General features: G+C 38.2%; 1 protein-coding gene and 1 pseudogene across 8 annotated transcripts in view; one reads left to right on the forward strand and one right to left on the reverse strand.

Annotated features, from left to right (window-relative positions):
• Nucleotides 1–666: 666 nt before the first annotated feature.
• Nucleotides 667–5,533, reverse strand: LOC117675568 (E3 SUMO-protein ligase KIAA1586 pseudogene; annotated as a pseudogene). Its single transcript, XR_015732355.1, has 3 exons — nucleotides 5,395–5,533; nucleotides 2,075–3,918; nucleotides 667–803 (listed from the first exon to the last, which is right to left on the reverse strand). The product of XR_015732355.1 is annotated as an E3 SUMO-protein ligase KIAA1586 pseudogene (transcript).
• A 120-nt stretch (nucleotides 5,534–5,653) lies between these two features.
• TYK2 (tyrosine kinase 2) overlaps nucleotides 5,654–14,118 on the forward strand; it is a 50,361-nt gene continuing 41,896 nt past the window's right edge. For 2 of the 7 annotated variants that reach the window (XM_034434328.2, XM_087886553.1), the window contains exons 1-3: nucleotides 5,654–5,888; nucleotides 9,439–9,639; nucleotides 10,491–10,614. In XM_034434328.2, the coding sequence (XP_034290219.1) occupies nucleotides 9,453–9,639; nucleotides 10,491–10,614 (311 nt within the window). In that variant the 5' untranslated portion in view covers nucleotides 5,654–5,888; nucleotides 9,439–9,452. The other 5 variants (XM_034434327.3, XM_034434325.2, XM_034434326.2 and 2 more) reach the window with 5 other exon arrangements.

The following is a 14,118-nucleotide window of genomic DNA, read 5'->3' on the forward strand; positions in this document are numbered from 1 at the left end:
TCCTTTGAAATTTTTATAATTTATATCAAGGATTAATGTCTGCCTCTGGAAGTTTCTCACTATCTAACTATGCGACCCCATCTTTTTGAGTGCCTATGTGGAGCCATAATCCTTTTCCAAGTTTGTTTGCTTTGTTTTCAGGCATTTTTGGCTTGGAGTCATCTCAACTAAGATCTTGTGCTCTTGAATCTGTTCCCAGTGTTTTTATAGTTTCCCACACAAATGCCCTCTATTGACTTTGCATGTTCTCTTTACACCCACATGAATTGTATGATGCAAAAGCAGCATCTCTTATGTCACAATCACAAAAGCTCTTTGTAATAATCTAAATTTATTCCAAAAGACAGACAGAATAACAGAGAAGGCAGAAATAAGAATGTACATCACTAAACTTAATCTAAAAACTTTAGATAAGTAGTAGTACTAAGTAACTAACTAAACTGGTAACTAAGTAAATACAATGTCTACAAATCCTGACCACGGTGTTTTCTGCAGGTGGCTGGTAAGGCCTATACGGAATGTTCTGCCAAATGTCAGACAGACATGTGTCGGCACCATTGTAGCAGCATTTGCAGCTCTGGCTTCTCTTGTGCTATGGTTGTTCTGTCTTCAAATGTCTGGCAGCCTTGGTGGATCAACGTGCATCATGTCTAATGATCTTGTGCCAGGGTTTCCCCGGACGTGGTGTTGATATCCAGGGACTTCAAAGAGGCTTTCCTTGAGACAGCTCACCATACAGCTGTTTAGGAATACAGTGGTCTGGCAGGCCTGCTCTGGAGAGGACTTGTGTCTGGCACCTTGTCCTGTGTGGAAAATAGGAGAAGAAAGGAGTATTGTATTGTATTGAATAAGTATTGAATTACCTATAAATATAATGGAGTTGATAAATAAATAAATCTGAGCTCAGATAGTAAGTAGCTACTACATGAATAAAAATATATCAAGTTTCTTCTTACCCTAGCTTTCATTTTCAGGAGTGGTTTTAAGCCAACTGTTAAACATTGCCCTCAGATCTCTTTCATCTGCAATGTTTTTTTTCTTTGAAGGACTGTTTGCAAGGATTATTAAACAAATGCATAGGAAGGGTTGTGAATACTAAATTGCCACATAAACTGTTACTAATAGTTGGCAAGATTTTCAATTTGACCTAATCTGAAGGCAGCTTTGTTTAAGGACTTATGCAAGGCAATGTTTGTTTGTTTACTGGTTGCCCATCTCATAACAATGTTCCTAGTCTTGTTTCAATCTTAATGACTGCCAAAGTATAAATAGAACAAAATTCTGCTTATCTTTATGCTGGTGTTTCTTATTGCATCTGTGCTCCTATTCAAGCATCTATATTGTTCACGGATAAGCAACTCTGAAACCTAACCCTAACCCATTGCACAGGTAAAATTTCTATTATTAACTGCACGGAGAAGAGGATCAAGGTTATGGTTACACTGCCTTCAGGTTGTTAAGATTTCTGTGGACAGCACTTCTCCTTTGATATTGAGACATGGGGTTACCTTAAGCCTAAATAGTGTGCTGCTTAGGATTGGGTACATCAGATTTCATTTGGTGGACAGATTCCAGTTCATCCTAAAAATATCTGATTACTTGGGTTTCATCCAGTGAGCCAATTCTATCCCATCCTCCTCCTATATATTGATTTTGGTATTGGGTTCTCTGACCAGACCATTCAAAGAATTTGACAACCAACACTGGAATGAAAAGTGGAGGGCTCAACTCCATTCCCCATTCCTGAGCTATTTTCAGTAAGGGTAGCATATTCTAAACATCAGCTGATGCTGTCTGGATACTATTTGCAAGACAAATTGATTCTAAAGATTGTAAATTTACGTTTTAGGTAATGCATTAAAACACAATCATGAACAGTGATAATTATAGAGGGTATACTGTATATATAATTTAACAATTAGTTCTCTGCCTTAAAGACCGTTTTAAATATAAAAAAAGATATACCCAAAGGTAGTTTATTATCTCATGCATTTAACACTTAAACAATAAAAGAGGTCCATGAAACTAGATTAAGTTATGAGTTTTAAAATATGAATGAAAAATCATTAAATACCTGGCAAAAAACAATGAAACTGTTATGTAAGATATTTGTATATCGTTTCTTGATTGTCGCCCTCACTTGCAATTTCCTTCACTTTTGTCAGAGCATCATCATCTGTCTGATTTATCCTTAGCCATTTTTTCACTGTAGGAACAGGATCCCAGTTCTCTAGAGGTAGGCCAATTACACTAATGGTTAGAGTGTTTGATATATTAGAGAGAGTTAGGTAACGTGTTTCCACTGAATATATTATGTTCATCTTTGAAAAAACCTTTTCCACATGTGCTGAACTTAAAGCAATTGTTCTGACAATATTTTAGCTCTTCGAACACTTTCAGGAATTGCATAGTTCTGGGAATTTCGTAAAACGTTTCCCACAAAATCTCGATAATCATTAATATCAATTTGGTAATGAAAAATGTCATTAAATACGAGTAATTGTTCTTCAGCAGCTTTCCATGGAACTAGTACTTCTTCAATATTCCAGTAATCTGGCTCCAAAAAATTGAGAAATTGTAATTTATTCCTATCTTGAAATTGGCTACAACTTGCTTTTAAATGTCCACAATCCATTAATTTTTTCTGCAAATTTGTTACGATGGTATCTAAAAGTCTTTCCCGAGGAAGCCCGACAAATCGATTATTTTCTACAAATTTTATACTTTTGAAGGTTTCTGAACTAATTATTACATCAACTTTTTTTTCATATGGACCCTTTGCCTTTCCAAGCATTTGAAATGCTTTAATAGATCTTAGCACGAGTTTGTCAGCCTTTATTATGTCTATATTTCTTGCTTGCAGTGCATTTGAAAGAAGAGAAATTTCATTTAAAATATCAATCATCAATGCCAAATCAGTTATAAAATATATATTTTCAAGACGGGCAGCCATACCAAAGTTTTCATTTGAATAAAAATAATGATGTAGCGCTGGATAAGCGTGCCACACAGCTAGGGCTGACCTTAAACTACAGGCAGCCCATCTTCGTCCCAAAACTGCACCAATATTTATAATTTCAAGTTCAAGTTCTTCAGATATTTTGCTAAGTTCAAGTTGGAACTTACAGGATAGTTTAAAGAGAGTATTTATCTTATCAATAAATATTTTTAAATGATTTACTTCCTTTATTTCCTTTATCGAATCATCTAAAACAAGATGGAGGTGATGGTTTAAACAGTGCCAAATGATGATGTTTGGAAACTCTTCTGCTATCCTAGTGCTCACTCCAGATTTTCTCCCGAGCAGAGCGCTGGCACCATCGGAGCAAAATCCTATTAAATTTTTTTCTAGGTAGTTCTTAGTAAACCCAACATTATTTAAGCTTTCCATAACTGAAGTATATATTGTCTCTGAATCTTGTTTTTCCAATTCAACAAGCTTGACAAAAATTGTTGGTGGCTCCTTAGAATCCTCAACTTTTAGAAAAACTATCACAACTGGTTTACGAGCTATTGTTGAGTCTTCATCAATAAGCAAACATATTTTCAGATTATGTTCAATAATGCTAGTAAACATTTCAGTTTTAATTTCTTTTCCAATGAAATCAGCTATTTTCACTGCAGTTCTATATGAATGCAATCCTATTCCCATATCTACTCCATTTGCAATTAGCAATTCTATCACACCTTCTATGTCTGAAAATGGTCTACATCTTTTTGCCAGGTTGTAAACTCTCTTAAATACTCTACAAGTAGTACGTAAATAGTTTTCATCCATCTTGCTGCTTTCTTCAAATTGGAGTGGTTGTGGTTGTGACTGTTTTGTAGCATCCAAGGCCAATTCTGATACAAATTTTGGTTTCTTATTGAAAACATCTGTCAAACTCTGTTGCCTTTTCATCCTTTTAAGGGTTGCTTCTGCAAAAAAAATAAAATAAATAAAATGTTTTATTTTAATATATTTATTTATGGACATTAATACCCTTTATCGAAGATTATGAGATACTGTACAAAAACCTATTGAAAAGTGTGTGCATCAATAACCAAGTGTGGAAAGCCACCCCCCTCCTAGAAGAATGAAATACTTTAAGGAATATTAAAGAAAATTAAGGAAGGAAAGGGCAGAATATTATATTTCCCAAAGGAAGAAATGGAGAAACATGCAGAAAGCAAACCCCACTTTCTTAATAGCCACAGCAGATATTTTGTGCCCATTAAGAAAGATTGGGCCAGCCTATTCAGAAACTGAGGCGGCCACCTTTTAGAAAGGCAGATTTGGTCATCCATTCAAGACAGGATATTTTGAAACAAAGGCAGAATGGTAGGATTAGCCCTCACTCATGATCCAATACAGGGCAAAGCCATTAAGCCATGTAGAAAGTTAGCACCCACCCCTCCTAGAAGAATGAAGTATTTTGAGAGATTCTTTAAAAAGTCAGAATATTATATTTCCCTAAAGGAGAAGCTAAAGTGTTTATAAAGACAGAAACTCAGAACCTCAGTTGCCTGCCCCCAAGTAGATACTAAACTGAGGCCAGCCTTTAGAAATGCAGATTTGGTAATCCATTACTCCCAGCCTCAAGGTCTGAACACAGTAGGAATTGCCCAACACAAGCCCCTTCATTGCATTACCCTCAGAAACTTCAGGAAGCTCAAGTGCAAAGCCCAAGAGAAGGTATAATCCCCCCACCCCCAACTCCATATGTTTCTGTTTCAACATTAAATTTTTCCAATCCATTTTGTCTCCAGTGCCTTCCTTGGAACTGAACCAATGGATATTTCTTCCCACACAAGCAAGGACATGTAATAAAGAATGCAAAGTTTTATAACATTACTACAATCACCAGAGGTAATTAAGAGAATAAAGAGTAGGCAATCATTAGAATCAAAAGAAAAGTATGTAAAAGTTAAGCCAACTGGGACAAGACAAAAATATTACAAAAATGAGCTGGCATTGCTCAAGTAGAAAAAAATATCATGATTCAAACAATATGTATAAACCACATCAGTATCAGTATGTGGATCCTTCCCATTCTACATCAAGTGAACTTTAAAGAAAATTAAACAGTGTGGCAGCAAAATCCAGGAAGGGGGGAGGGAGGGGAGGAAATCCCCACTCTCATGTACGGGAAGCATTTTCGCTGCCAGACTATTTAACTTTCTTTAAAGTTTACTTGATGCAGAATGCGGATCCTTCCCATCCAGGAAGGTTCGAAAATCCAGAAAGGGCGGGACTCGGGTTTTTTGAGACGCCAGACTAGCGTGCATTGACGTGCCTGCAACCCCCTTGCTTACTGCAAAAGCCAGATTGCAGCAAGGAAGGGATTGGAGGTACGTGAATGCACGCTAGTCTGGCCATTTCGGAGCTGGTATGCCACAAACACTGAAACTAACCTGAGGCTTCTTTTGGATCACTCGCGTGGTTCTCGAATGTAGCTCGGCCGGGCCTTCAGACTGCAATTCCTTTCAGCCACGCAGAAACTCAGCAGCGGACGCGCTCAGGCGTTGCGACCTTCCAGCTAGCAGGGGCGGGTAGCGACAGAAGCACGCGGGGCTAAATCCAGACTCCTTCGCGCACTTGGGAAGCCAATCGTCTTTAAAGCTTCCAATCACGAGCCTCCAAGGTGGGCCGAGTTTAACTTGACGGCGCAGCTTGATAGGGGGAAGGAGGGAGTGGGGCAGAAGGCGAACCAATGAGGGAAGTTGTCTCATGAAGCCAATAATAAGGTTTGTCTTGGTTTCGCAAGCCAGGCACGCAGGCAGGCAGGCAGGCAGGCAGACAGACAGGGAGCGAGGGAGGGAGGGAGGGAAGGGGCTGGAGCTGCTTCTCTTTGGTGTATTGGAAGTGGCGGCGGGCTTCTCCACCTCCTCCTCCTCCTGCCTCTGAGGTAGGTAGCGGTTGGGCCGGGGGACTTGGCACGCGGAGGCTGCGCGGACCTAGTGGTGGGGCCGGGAGAATAGAGGAGCTGACGGATGGCTCTGGAGGAAATGGCGCGCCGAGGGTGCGAGAAGTCCGGAATGACGAGAGAGGCTACGACTGAAATGACTTTAGAAAATGGGGGTTTGAACCAAATGCCTGAGGAACAGACGGGGGAGGATGAGGGAGAAGGTCTGTCAAGTTTCTGCCAGCTGTCATGTGCTGATACGGAGCCTGGGTCTGTGTATGGTATGGAGGGCATGTTCCTTCTAACTCGTAAAATGGGGCTGTTGAGGGAGTTCAGAACCGTGAAATCGCTGAAGGCGGTGTGTTTATCTGTAACGAAAATATTGCCGTGCCACAAAGCATGGGATGGCGAAGAAACCAGCCGTTCTTTAAATGTCTAAATGTTTGACAGTTTTAAGTTTATTTTTTTAATTACGCAGAAATATAATTTACAATTAGATGATATTGCCACTCAGTCAGTGTTTACTTTTTTTTTTTTTTACACAGAATAAGATAGTTGGTACCCCCTAGGGTACCTTCTTTCTTTTTTAAAATTTTATTTTATTTTAATTAAACAGAAAAACAGAAAAACAGAGATATGACAATACAATATACACAACGAGTAAACATAGAACAAGTCTTACCACTTGTATTTTAGATAGTCAGTGTTTACTTTTAAAAACCACATAGACTTCCAAGATGATGACTATGAATTTGAATAACTTCTTATATTTTACTTTTAGTGTTAATGTTTACATTTCAAAAAGTAATCAAGGTTAAATTTGTGATGGGTATCTTGTCAATGACTATAGATTAAGTAGCCTTTAAAAAAACCTATTTGCAGAGAGATATTTCTGCCTACTATTTGAATTGTTTTCTCAGATGAGTCTTTGGATTGATTCACTGAAGCAGTTCTTATGAGCAAGCAGAAAAAAACAAAAGTTTTTCTAGAGATCATAAAATATATAGACTTGAATCAGAAGTACATTTAGTCAAATGACAGTGTAACAACATTGTAAATTATTTTACAGAGGTATGCTTTACAAATATACAACACTTTACAAACAGTACTATCTCTGTATTGCAGACAAAATAGTGAGTTCATTGAAAGACTAAATTTTAATGAGGGACACCTGGACTTCCTCCTTGGCTAGTATCCTGCCTCAGATTAGGAATGCCAGAAGGATAGGGCATAGAGGTGATAAAACATGTTCAAACTTTAAAAATAAGTTTTATACAGTTAAATATATTCACAAAAATTATTTACATAAAATGAAGAATAGGCTTATTCCTTATTTATGCTAATGCATTAGCTAACATTTCTGTTCTTTCTTATTATATGCTTAGCCAGCAGGCTTCTCTGGAGCTTGCACAAAACAGTGGGTAGAGTGCTTATATTTTTAAGGAAGAGAAATATAGACCATAATTGTTAATTCAGCATAGATACACTTATATAGCTTGGATCAAGAAGGACAGAAAGTGTTATATTAAATCAGTACTTAATCCCAAATCAGGAAAGCCAGAAAAATCTTAATAGCTGTATACAGAAGGATTGGTGAGATTTGTGTTTATACCAAACTATATTATGATCTTCTTAAACTCAGCTTGATGGAATCAATCAGTTAATTATTTTAGTTTGCTGGGTAGGTGCAACAGTTACTCTAGTTTTAGAAGATGCTATGTGATCAAGCATGCAATCTGTATGCAGATGATATCCAGTTATGCATCTTCACTTGGGCCATGCTGTGGTGCTGTGGAGGTCATGTCTTGGTGTCTGGAGAATGGGAGGATCTGGATGGGAAACAATAGACTTTGGCTCAACCCTAATAACACTGAGTGGCTTTGGGTTTTAGAGCCTCCTGATTCTGGAACCTTCCATCACTTGTTCTGGATGGGATTACACTGTAGCCACAGACAGATCTTGTACACAGTTGGGGGGTGGTCTTCCTAGACTCACAGCTCCTGTTCAGTGAGCATGAGACGAATGCTCTGGGTCACATTCACAAGAGAGAGTCACCTGTTCGGACACAAGAGGATAATCTTTTCTGCCATGGTACCTGTCCTTCAACCCCCCTGGAATCAGACTTGCCCAGATAGTGCTGGTTGATATTTTAGGCCATGGGTGTCAAACGTGCTGCATCATGTTGCTATCACATGATGTATCACTATGTCTTTTTCGCGGAGCTGGGGTGGGCATGGCCTGTACGTGACGCATCTGGCCCATTGGCCGCCAGTTTGACACCCTTGCTCTAGGTGCCAAAAACCTGATTTTGCTATCAAGCTTGGGGCTCTAATAGTATGAATGAGTTCATTTCATGCTTAGTTTATGTGTTTGTGAGTGTCCTGGACTCGGATTACTGTGATTTTTAATTTTGGTTGTTTTTATAGTTTTACAACCAATCGGGGTTTTGTTTGATTGGGAGGCAGAAACAGAAAGAAACAGCTGAGTGTATGGGTAGAATTCTGTTCTTCCCAGTATTAATGAAGCAATAATAATTGTTTTTATTAAGTGTAAGTATCATGCTGCTTGAGCTAATATCGTATTGATTATTGTTTATGCTGTTTTCTGAAATATCTTTTTTCTAGGAAAGTAAGAATCCAGAATCTATGATTCTGTTCACTTTTAGGATTTCAGCTGAAAAATACTAAATCTGGAAGCTATAGTGCTATTATTTGGTAAAGATTAATTTTGATTACATGGCTAAGTTTATCTGCATGATTCTTCTGAATTTTTAAGTAAGAGTCTAGAAAATAGTATCTGGTTGCCACTAGTAAAAAGTTATTTCATTCTGGTAACATCCAAGGAATAATACCTGATAAATTTCAATTAGAAATAGTATTTCTAAAAGTTCTATCAGCCGTACAAGAATAAGACATTTTTTTAGAATTATACCATCTTGTATCTTGAGATAGCAATGTGCCTATTTTTTTTAGAGAGGAGATAAATATACTGCTCAAAAAAATAAAGGGAACACAAGCAGAAGACATCCGAGATCTGAATGAATGGAATAGCCTTATTAAATACTTTGTTCTTTACATACAGTAGTTTATACACTGCTCAAATAACTAAAGGGAACACAAAACTACTGTATGTAACGAACAAAGTATTTAATAAGGCTATTTCATTCATTCAGATCTCGGATGTCTTCTGCTTGTGTTCCCTTTATTTTTTTGAGCAGTGTATTTACTCCATCCATTTTTTCTCTGTAACTTCCTGTTCTGTGTGCAAAAAGAAAAAAATGGTGGGTTTTTTTGTGAAGGAAATGTATAAGACTTACCATGCTGGCTATCAAAGTGTAATCCACCCAAATGTATTGACCTTGGACTTGAGTTCCTCTCTAAGATAAATGAAATAGGCTATTTTTTTTTTTTTTTGATAACCAGGTACTGTAGTGGCTCATTTAATATTTTGAGAATAATTGTGATCTGTAATAGATATGGTTTCCTTATAATTATTTGCTCTTGCAAATGTTTCAAATTTTCTAAATGATGTTTTTATGATTTCTTCAACTAAGGATTGAACATTAGCATGATGCCTCTCTGCCACTCTGCAATAAAACATAGTGAATCAGGTATGGAGAGGTGCCATTTTTCACCTGCTGGAGGTCTGAGGGTATTCTTGCACTGGAAGGGTGAGGCAGAGGAACAATACCAGACATACACCAAGGGGACTCCTTGTGCTGAAGAGATCTGCAGTGATATTGCGCAGAAGATAGGTAAGAAACACTAGGTTTTGGCTTGTCTAAACCTCTGTTTGTGGTAGACATGTGTAGCCCCTATTCTTTTGATAAATATCCTTTCAATTTATAATTTAGAAAAGTATGGCCTAAAGAGATTGTTTGTTTTTTCTTGTAGTTAATGCACATTGAAATTTCCCAGCAAGCTATATGAAGCTTTGAGTCTGTCTTCTCTTTTAACAAGTATATAATGCTCATAAATTTGTTTTATAAAGATTTGGTTATTAGAGTAGCCTTCACACACACATATACATACACACATACACACAATCTGTCTGTCTGTCTGTCTGTCTGTCTGTCTGTCTGTCTGTCTGTCTATCTATCTATCTATCTATCTATCTATCTATCTATCTAAAATATGATATTAAAAAAGTTCTTTTTCTTGCAAGGACCCAAGATAATCCAATGCAGCTGAATGGCAGGAAATTCAAATAGAGAAAATCAAACATTTTATTTGTTAAAAATTCTAATTCTATTTGCATTTTAAGAGTGCAAAGCTTAGTTTATGGCATCTGTTTCCACAAGATGAACCATTGTGCACCAATTTGGGCAGTTCCAATCAAGGAAATTCCTTAGTTGTATTCCCCATGAGTTCATTAATCAGTGGCTACTAGTCAATAACCAGGAAGTTAGAGAGAGAGAACTGCTGTGCTTATGTCCTGCTTTGGGGTTTCTGGTTGATTACTATGAGAAGCTGGATCCTGGACTAGATAAGCCTTTGGTGTCAACCAGTAAAATTATGAAGTGACTTCTAGGATTGTGCTCAGTATGATTTGATGACATATCTGAAGAGTTTCTCATTTCTCTGTATTTTTTTTAATTTTTCATAGGAATCACACCAACCTGCTTCAGTCTGTTTGCACTCTATCACCCAGAGACGAAACTCTGGTTCCCTCCTAACTATGTCTTTGATGTTGAAAGTGATATCAAGATCACTTTGCATTATCGTATGAGGTAGGAATATTATTTGCTTCCATGTGTGTTCCACTTCATTTTGCCTGAGTTATAATCTCAGAATAGTTGCTGTTAAAATATTTTTGTTGAAGATATTTGAGAATGTGTATAATTGTAATCTGCCTTTCCTTTAATGTATTTAATCAAATTATTAGTTAAATAGTTAAATTTAAAGAGCTGCAGTAGTAATTGATAAGCAGTTTCCATTCTTTTTATGGAGGAATAAAGTGACAATAACTTTTATTCTTCAGTCTGTAAGAAGTTATGGAACTACTGATTTATATATATGACAACATACATTAATCCTTATTCTACCTTTCAAAGATAATTTCAGTTAAGTGAAATTCTAGTTGTTGCAGAATTTAATACTAAAGAAGATAGACCCTTAAAGGGTAGAATGATAGAGCTAAAAGCTTTCTAAATATCCTAGACCAGTGATGGCTAACTTTTTTGCCATTGCATGCCAGGAGAGGGGTGGGTAGGGGAGGGTCGCGCACGCACGTGCCCACGCGCATGCACGCGCAACACCCCACCCCCGCTCCTGGAACATGATGGCCTGATTGGCCTGTTTTTCTTTCTTACCTGGTTCCAGATCCTATCTATTTATCTGGGAAGGGTGAAAACAGCGTTTCTCACTCTCTCGGAGGCCCTCCAAAGGCCTGAAAGGCCCATTTCTCAACTCCCGGTGGGACAGGAAGTGACATTTTTTGCTGTCCCCAGCCTCCAGAGCCTCTCTAGGAGTCTCTGGGAGCCTCTCTAGGAGTCTCTGGAGGCTGGGGACAGCAAAAAATGTCACTTCCTGTTCCACCGGGAGTCGGGAAATGGGCCCTTTCAGCCTCCGTAGGGCCTCCAAGGGAGTGGGAAAGGCTGTTTTCGCCCTTCCCAGATAAATAGAGAGGATCTGGAGCCAGGTAAGAAAGAAAAACGGGCCTCCCCCCCACACAGGCCCTCCAGAGGCAGGAAACAGCCTGTTTCCCTACTTCTGCTGGGCCCAGTAAGAAGGCCCGAAAATCAGCTGGCCGGCACGCGCATGTGCCCCAGAGTTAAGCTGGCATGCCCACTAATATGGCTCCGCGTGCCACCTGTGGCATGCATGCCATAGGTTTGCCATCACGGCCCTAGACATATTGCATCATTATTTACAACCTGATGAACAGTCTAAATGTCATAGTTCCCTACAGTTAATCTTGTGGGTGTATTTTTATTTTGTGTATTGTGAAAGGGGAATTTTCATATGAGAGTAAATGGTAAAATGTATTTTATTTCTTAATAGCTTACATAACTGTGATAAGCAAATAGAACTATAATAGTGATGTAATCTTCCAAGTTACATTAGTCAGTTTTTTGATAACCTGCAAACTACAATTATGATGAGAACTTTGTTGTGGTCAGACTATTATCATCAAAATATGAATAGAAAGCAAAGAATATTTTTCCAGGATAGATTGTTTCTGTTGTGGACTTACGTATTCTGGAAGTCACATTCTTTTGCTTTCCGGATTTTGGAGGGGTATGGAGTTTGGCTATACATTCAGTCCTTGATTTACGAGAGCAATTGGGATTAGCATTGCTGTTGCTAACTGATGTTATAAAGCTTGACCACATTGCTTAGCAGTCCCTGCAGCCCTGGTTCTTATTTTATTTATTTATCTCAATTTATATGATATTATGGTATTAAAAATTAAAATATACAAATCACATGGAGAGAGTAAAAGATCAACCACAAGGGACTCATCTAAACATGTGTCTATTTCTCTGGTATCGTCAGATCCAGTGACATAAATAGATCTCTAGAAATGCCCAGAATGATGATGGGAATGGATCTAACCTGACTTTGGTGGAAGAGAATGTTCTATCAGGCAGGTGCCATGGCAGAGAAGGTCTGCTTCTGGAAACTCAGCTAATGTAGATCCCTGGCAGATGGTTGCTATCATTAACTGAATCCCATAGTCATTAAGTGAGGTGACTTCCTGCTGGCTTCCCACAACTAAAGTCAGTGGAGAAACTCTGACTTTAAACACTGACTTTCAAACTTTGCATCAAATGGGAGATCAAAAAGATTCCTTAGGAGACTAGCTGGCAACTTTGTTATCCAAAAGGTAGAGGAAGGACTAGAAGACCTCCAAGGTCCCTTCCTATTCTGTTCTGTTCTGGAAGTTGACAGGAAATTGAAAGTTCTTGGTCCATAAGCAGGTAAGTGGATGCTGCCAGTTGGGGAAGTGAGTGAGTGTGGATGTGAGGTGCCTAAGTATGTTGGGAGAAGGTACATAGGGAGCGTGCACAAAGATGCAAGAGAGGATTGGAAAAGATGTGAGGGGTGCATGAGAGGCACTGTGGGTTGGGAAGGGTATGAGGGGAACTATGAGGACTATATGGGTAGGGGAGTAGTATATATAGTAGTTTGCTATGCTGTTAGTGGAAGTGTGGTTTTCTGCTTGGTATGACTAAGCTATTATTTACTGCTTGATTGTTTGTGTGAGTTGATAGTTCCTTGATTAGGGTATTGTATATTGCTTAATTGTTTGTCTGGTGTTAATGCTGCTGTTAATCCCTTCTTCTCTGGATTACTGGAGAGGCGGTGTTCTGGTCTTTTTTATTTTTATCTTTTTAATTGTCTCTTTTGAATGATATGAAAATATTGTTTATCTCTAGGTGTCTGTTGATGTTTCATATATTTGAGTGCCAAGATTCCCAGCATTCCCTAGCATTTTTGGATTTAGCTTGATCTAGGATGCTCACAGTTTCTCAGTTGAAAGGAGAGTCCCTGTATTGTGAAAATACATTGTGTTTTCAACTGTTAATTGATGTTCTCTAGTAACATCATAGTAACATTTGGGTATATAAACAGAGGGCAAACTCCATTCCTTTGTAGTACTGAAGATTTTACCTACTGTGTTTCCCCGAAAATAAGACCCTGTCTTATATTTTTTTGAACCCTGAAATAAGCGCTTGGCCTTATTGCCATGCGCTCAAAAGCCCAATTGGGCTTATTATCAGGGGATGTCTTATTTTGGGGGAAACAGGGTAGTTAGGTAATAAAACACCTGCAAGTAAACAACCAAGTTCAGAGAGCACCAAGGATTCCCACAATTGAATTGTGTTTAGGAAATCTGTGCAGATGAATGAGCCAGCATGCCCAACTTTCAATCTATTAGGTTCTGTCTATATTGTGCTTACTTCTCTTGAAATATTTGCTACTAAAATCTTCATTTCTGATTTGAGTTCAATAGGTTATTGTAATGTTCATTGAATTTCATTTTATGACTGTTCCTTAAGGAATTTATTAATGTTTCTGACGATGTAAATAAGGTAGCAAATGTGATAAAGACTCTCATGTGAAGATGTTAACCCTTCAAAGTATCCTGTACTAGGAAACTTTACAATAACAAAATCTTACAAGTCTGAATCTGTTTCCCCCTCCTTCCTTTTTTCTTCTTGAGAACTAGCAAGGGTCAAGTCTGAGATGCTTTCTCAAAGTACATTTTTGCTTCACAATTGTCTTAT

Source organism: Pantherophis guttatus, chromosome 2, assembly GCF_059756535.1.
Source record: "Pantherophis guttatus breed Tessera chromosome 2, ASM5975653v1, whole genome shotgun sequence".
Lineage (NCBI taxonomy): Eukaryota > Metazoa > Chordata > Lepidosauria > Squamata > Colubridae > Pantherophis > Pantherophis guttatus.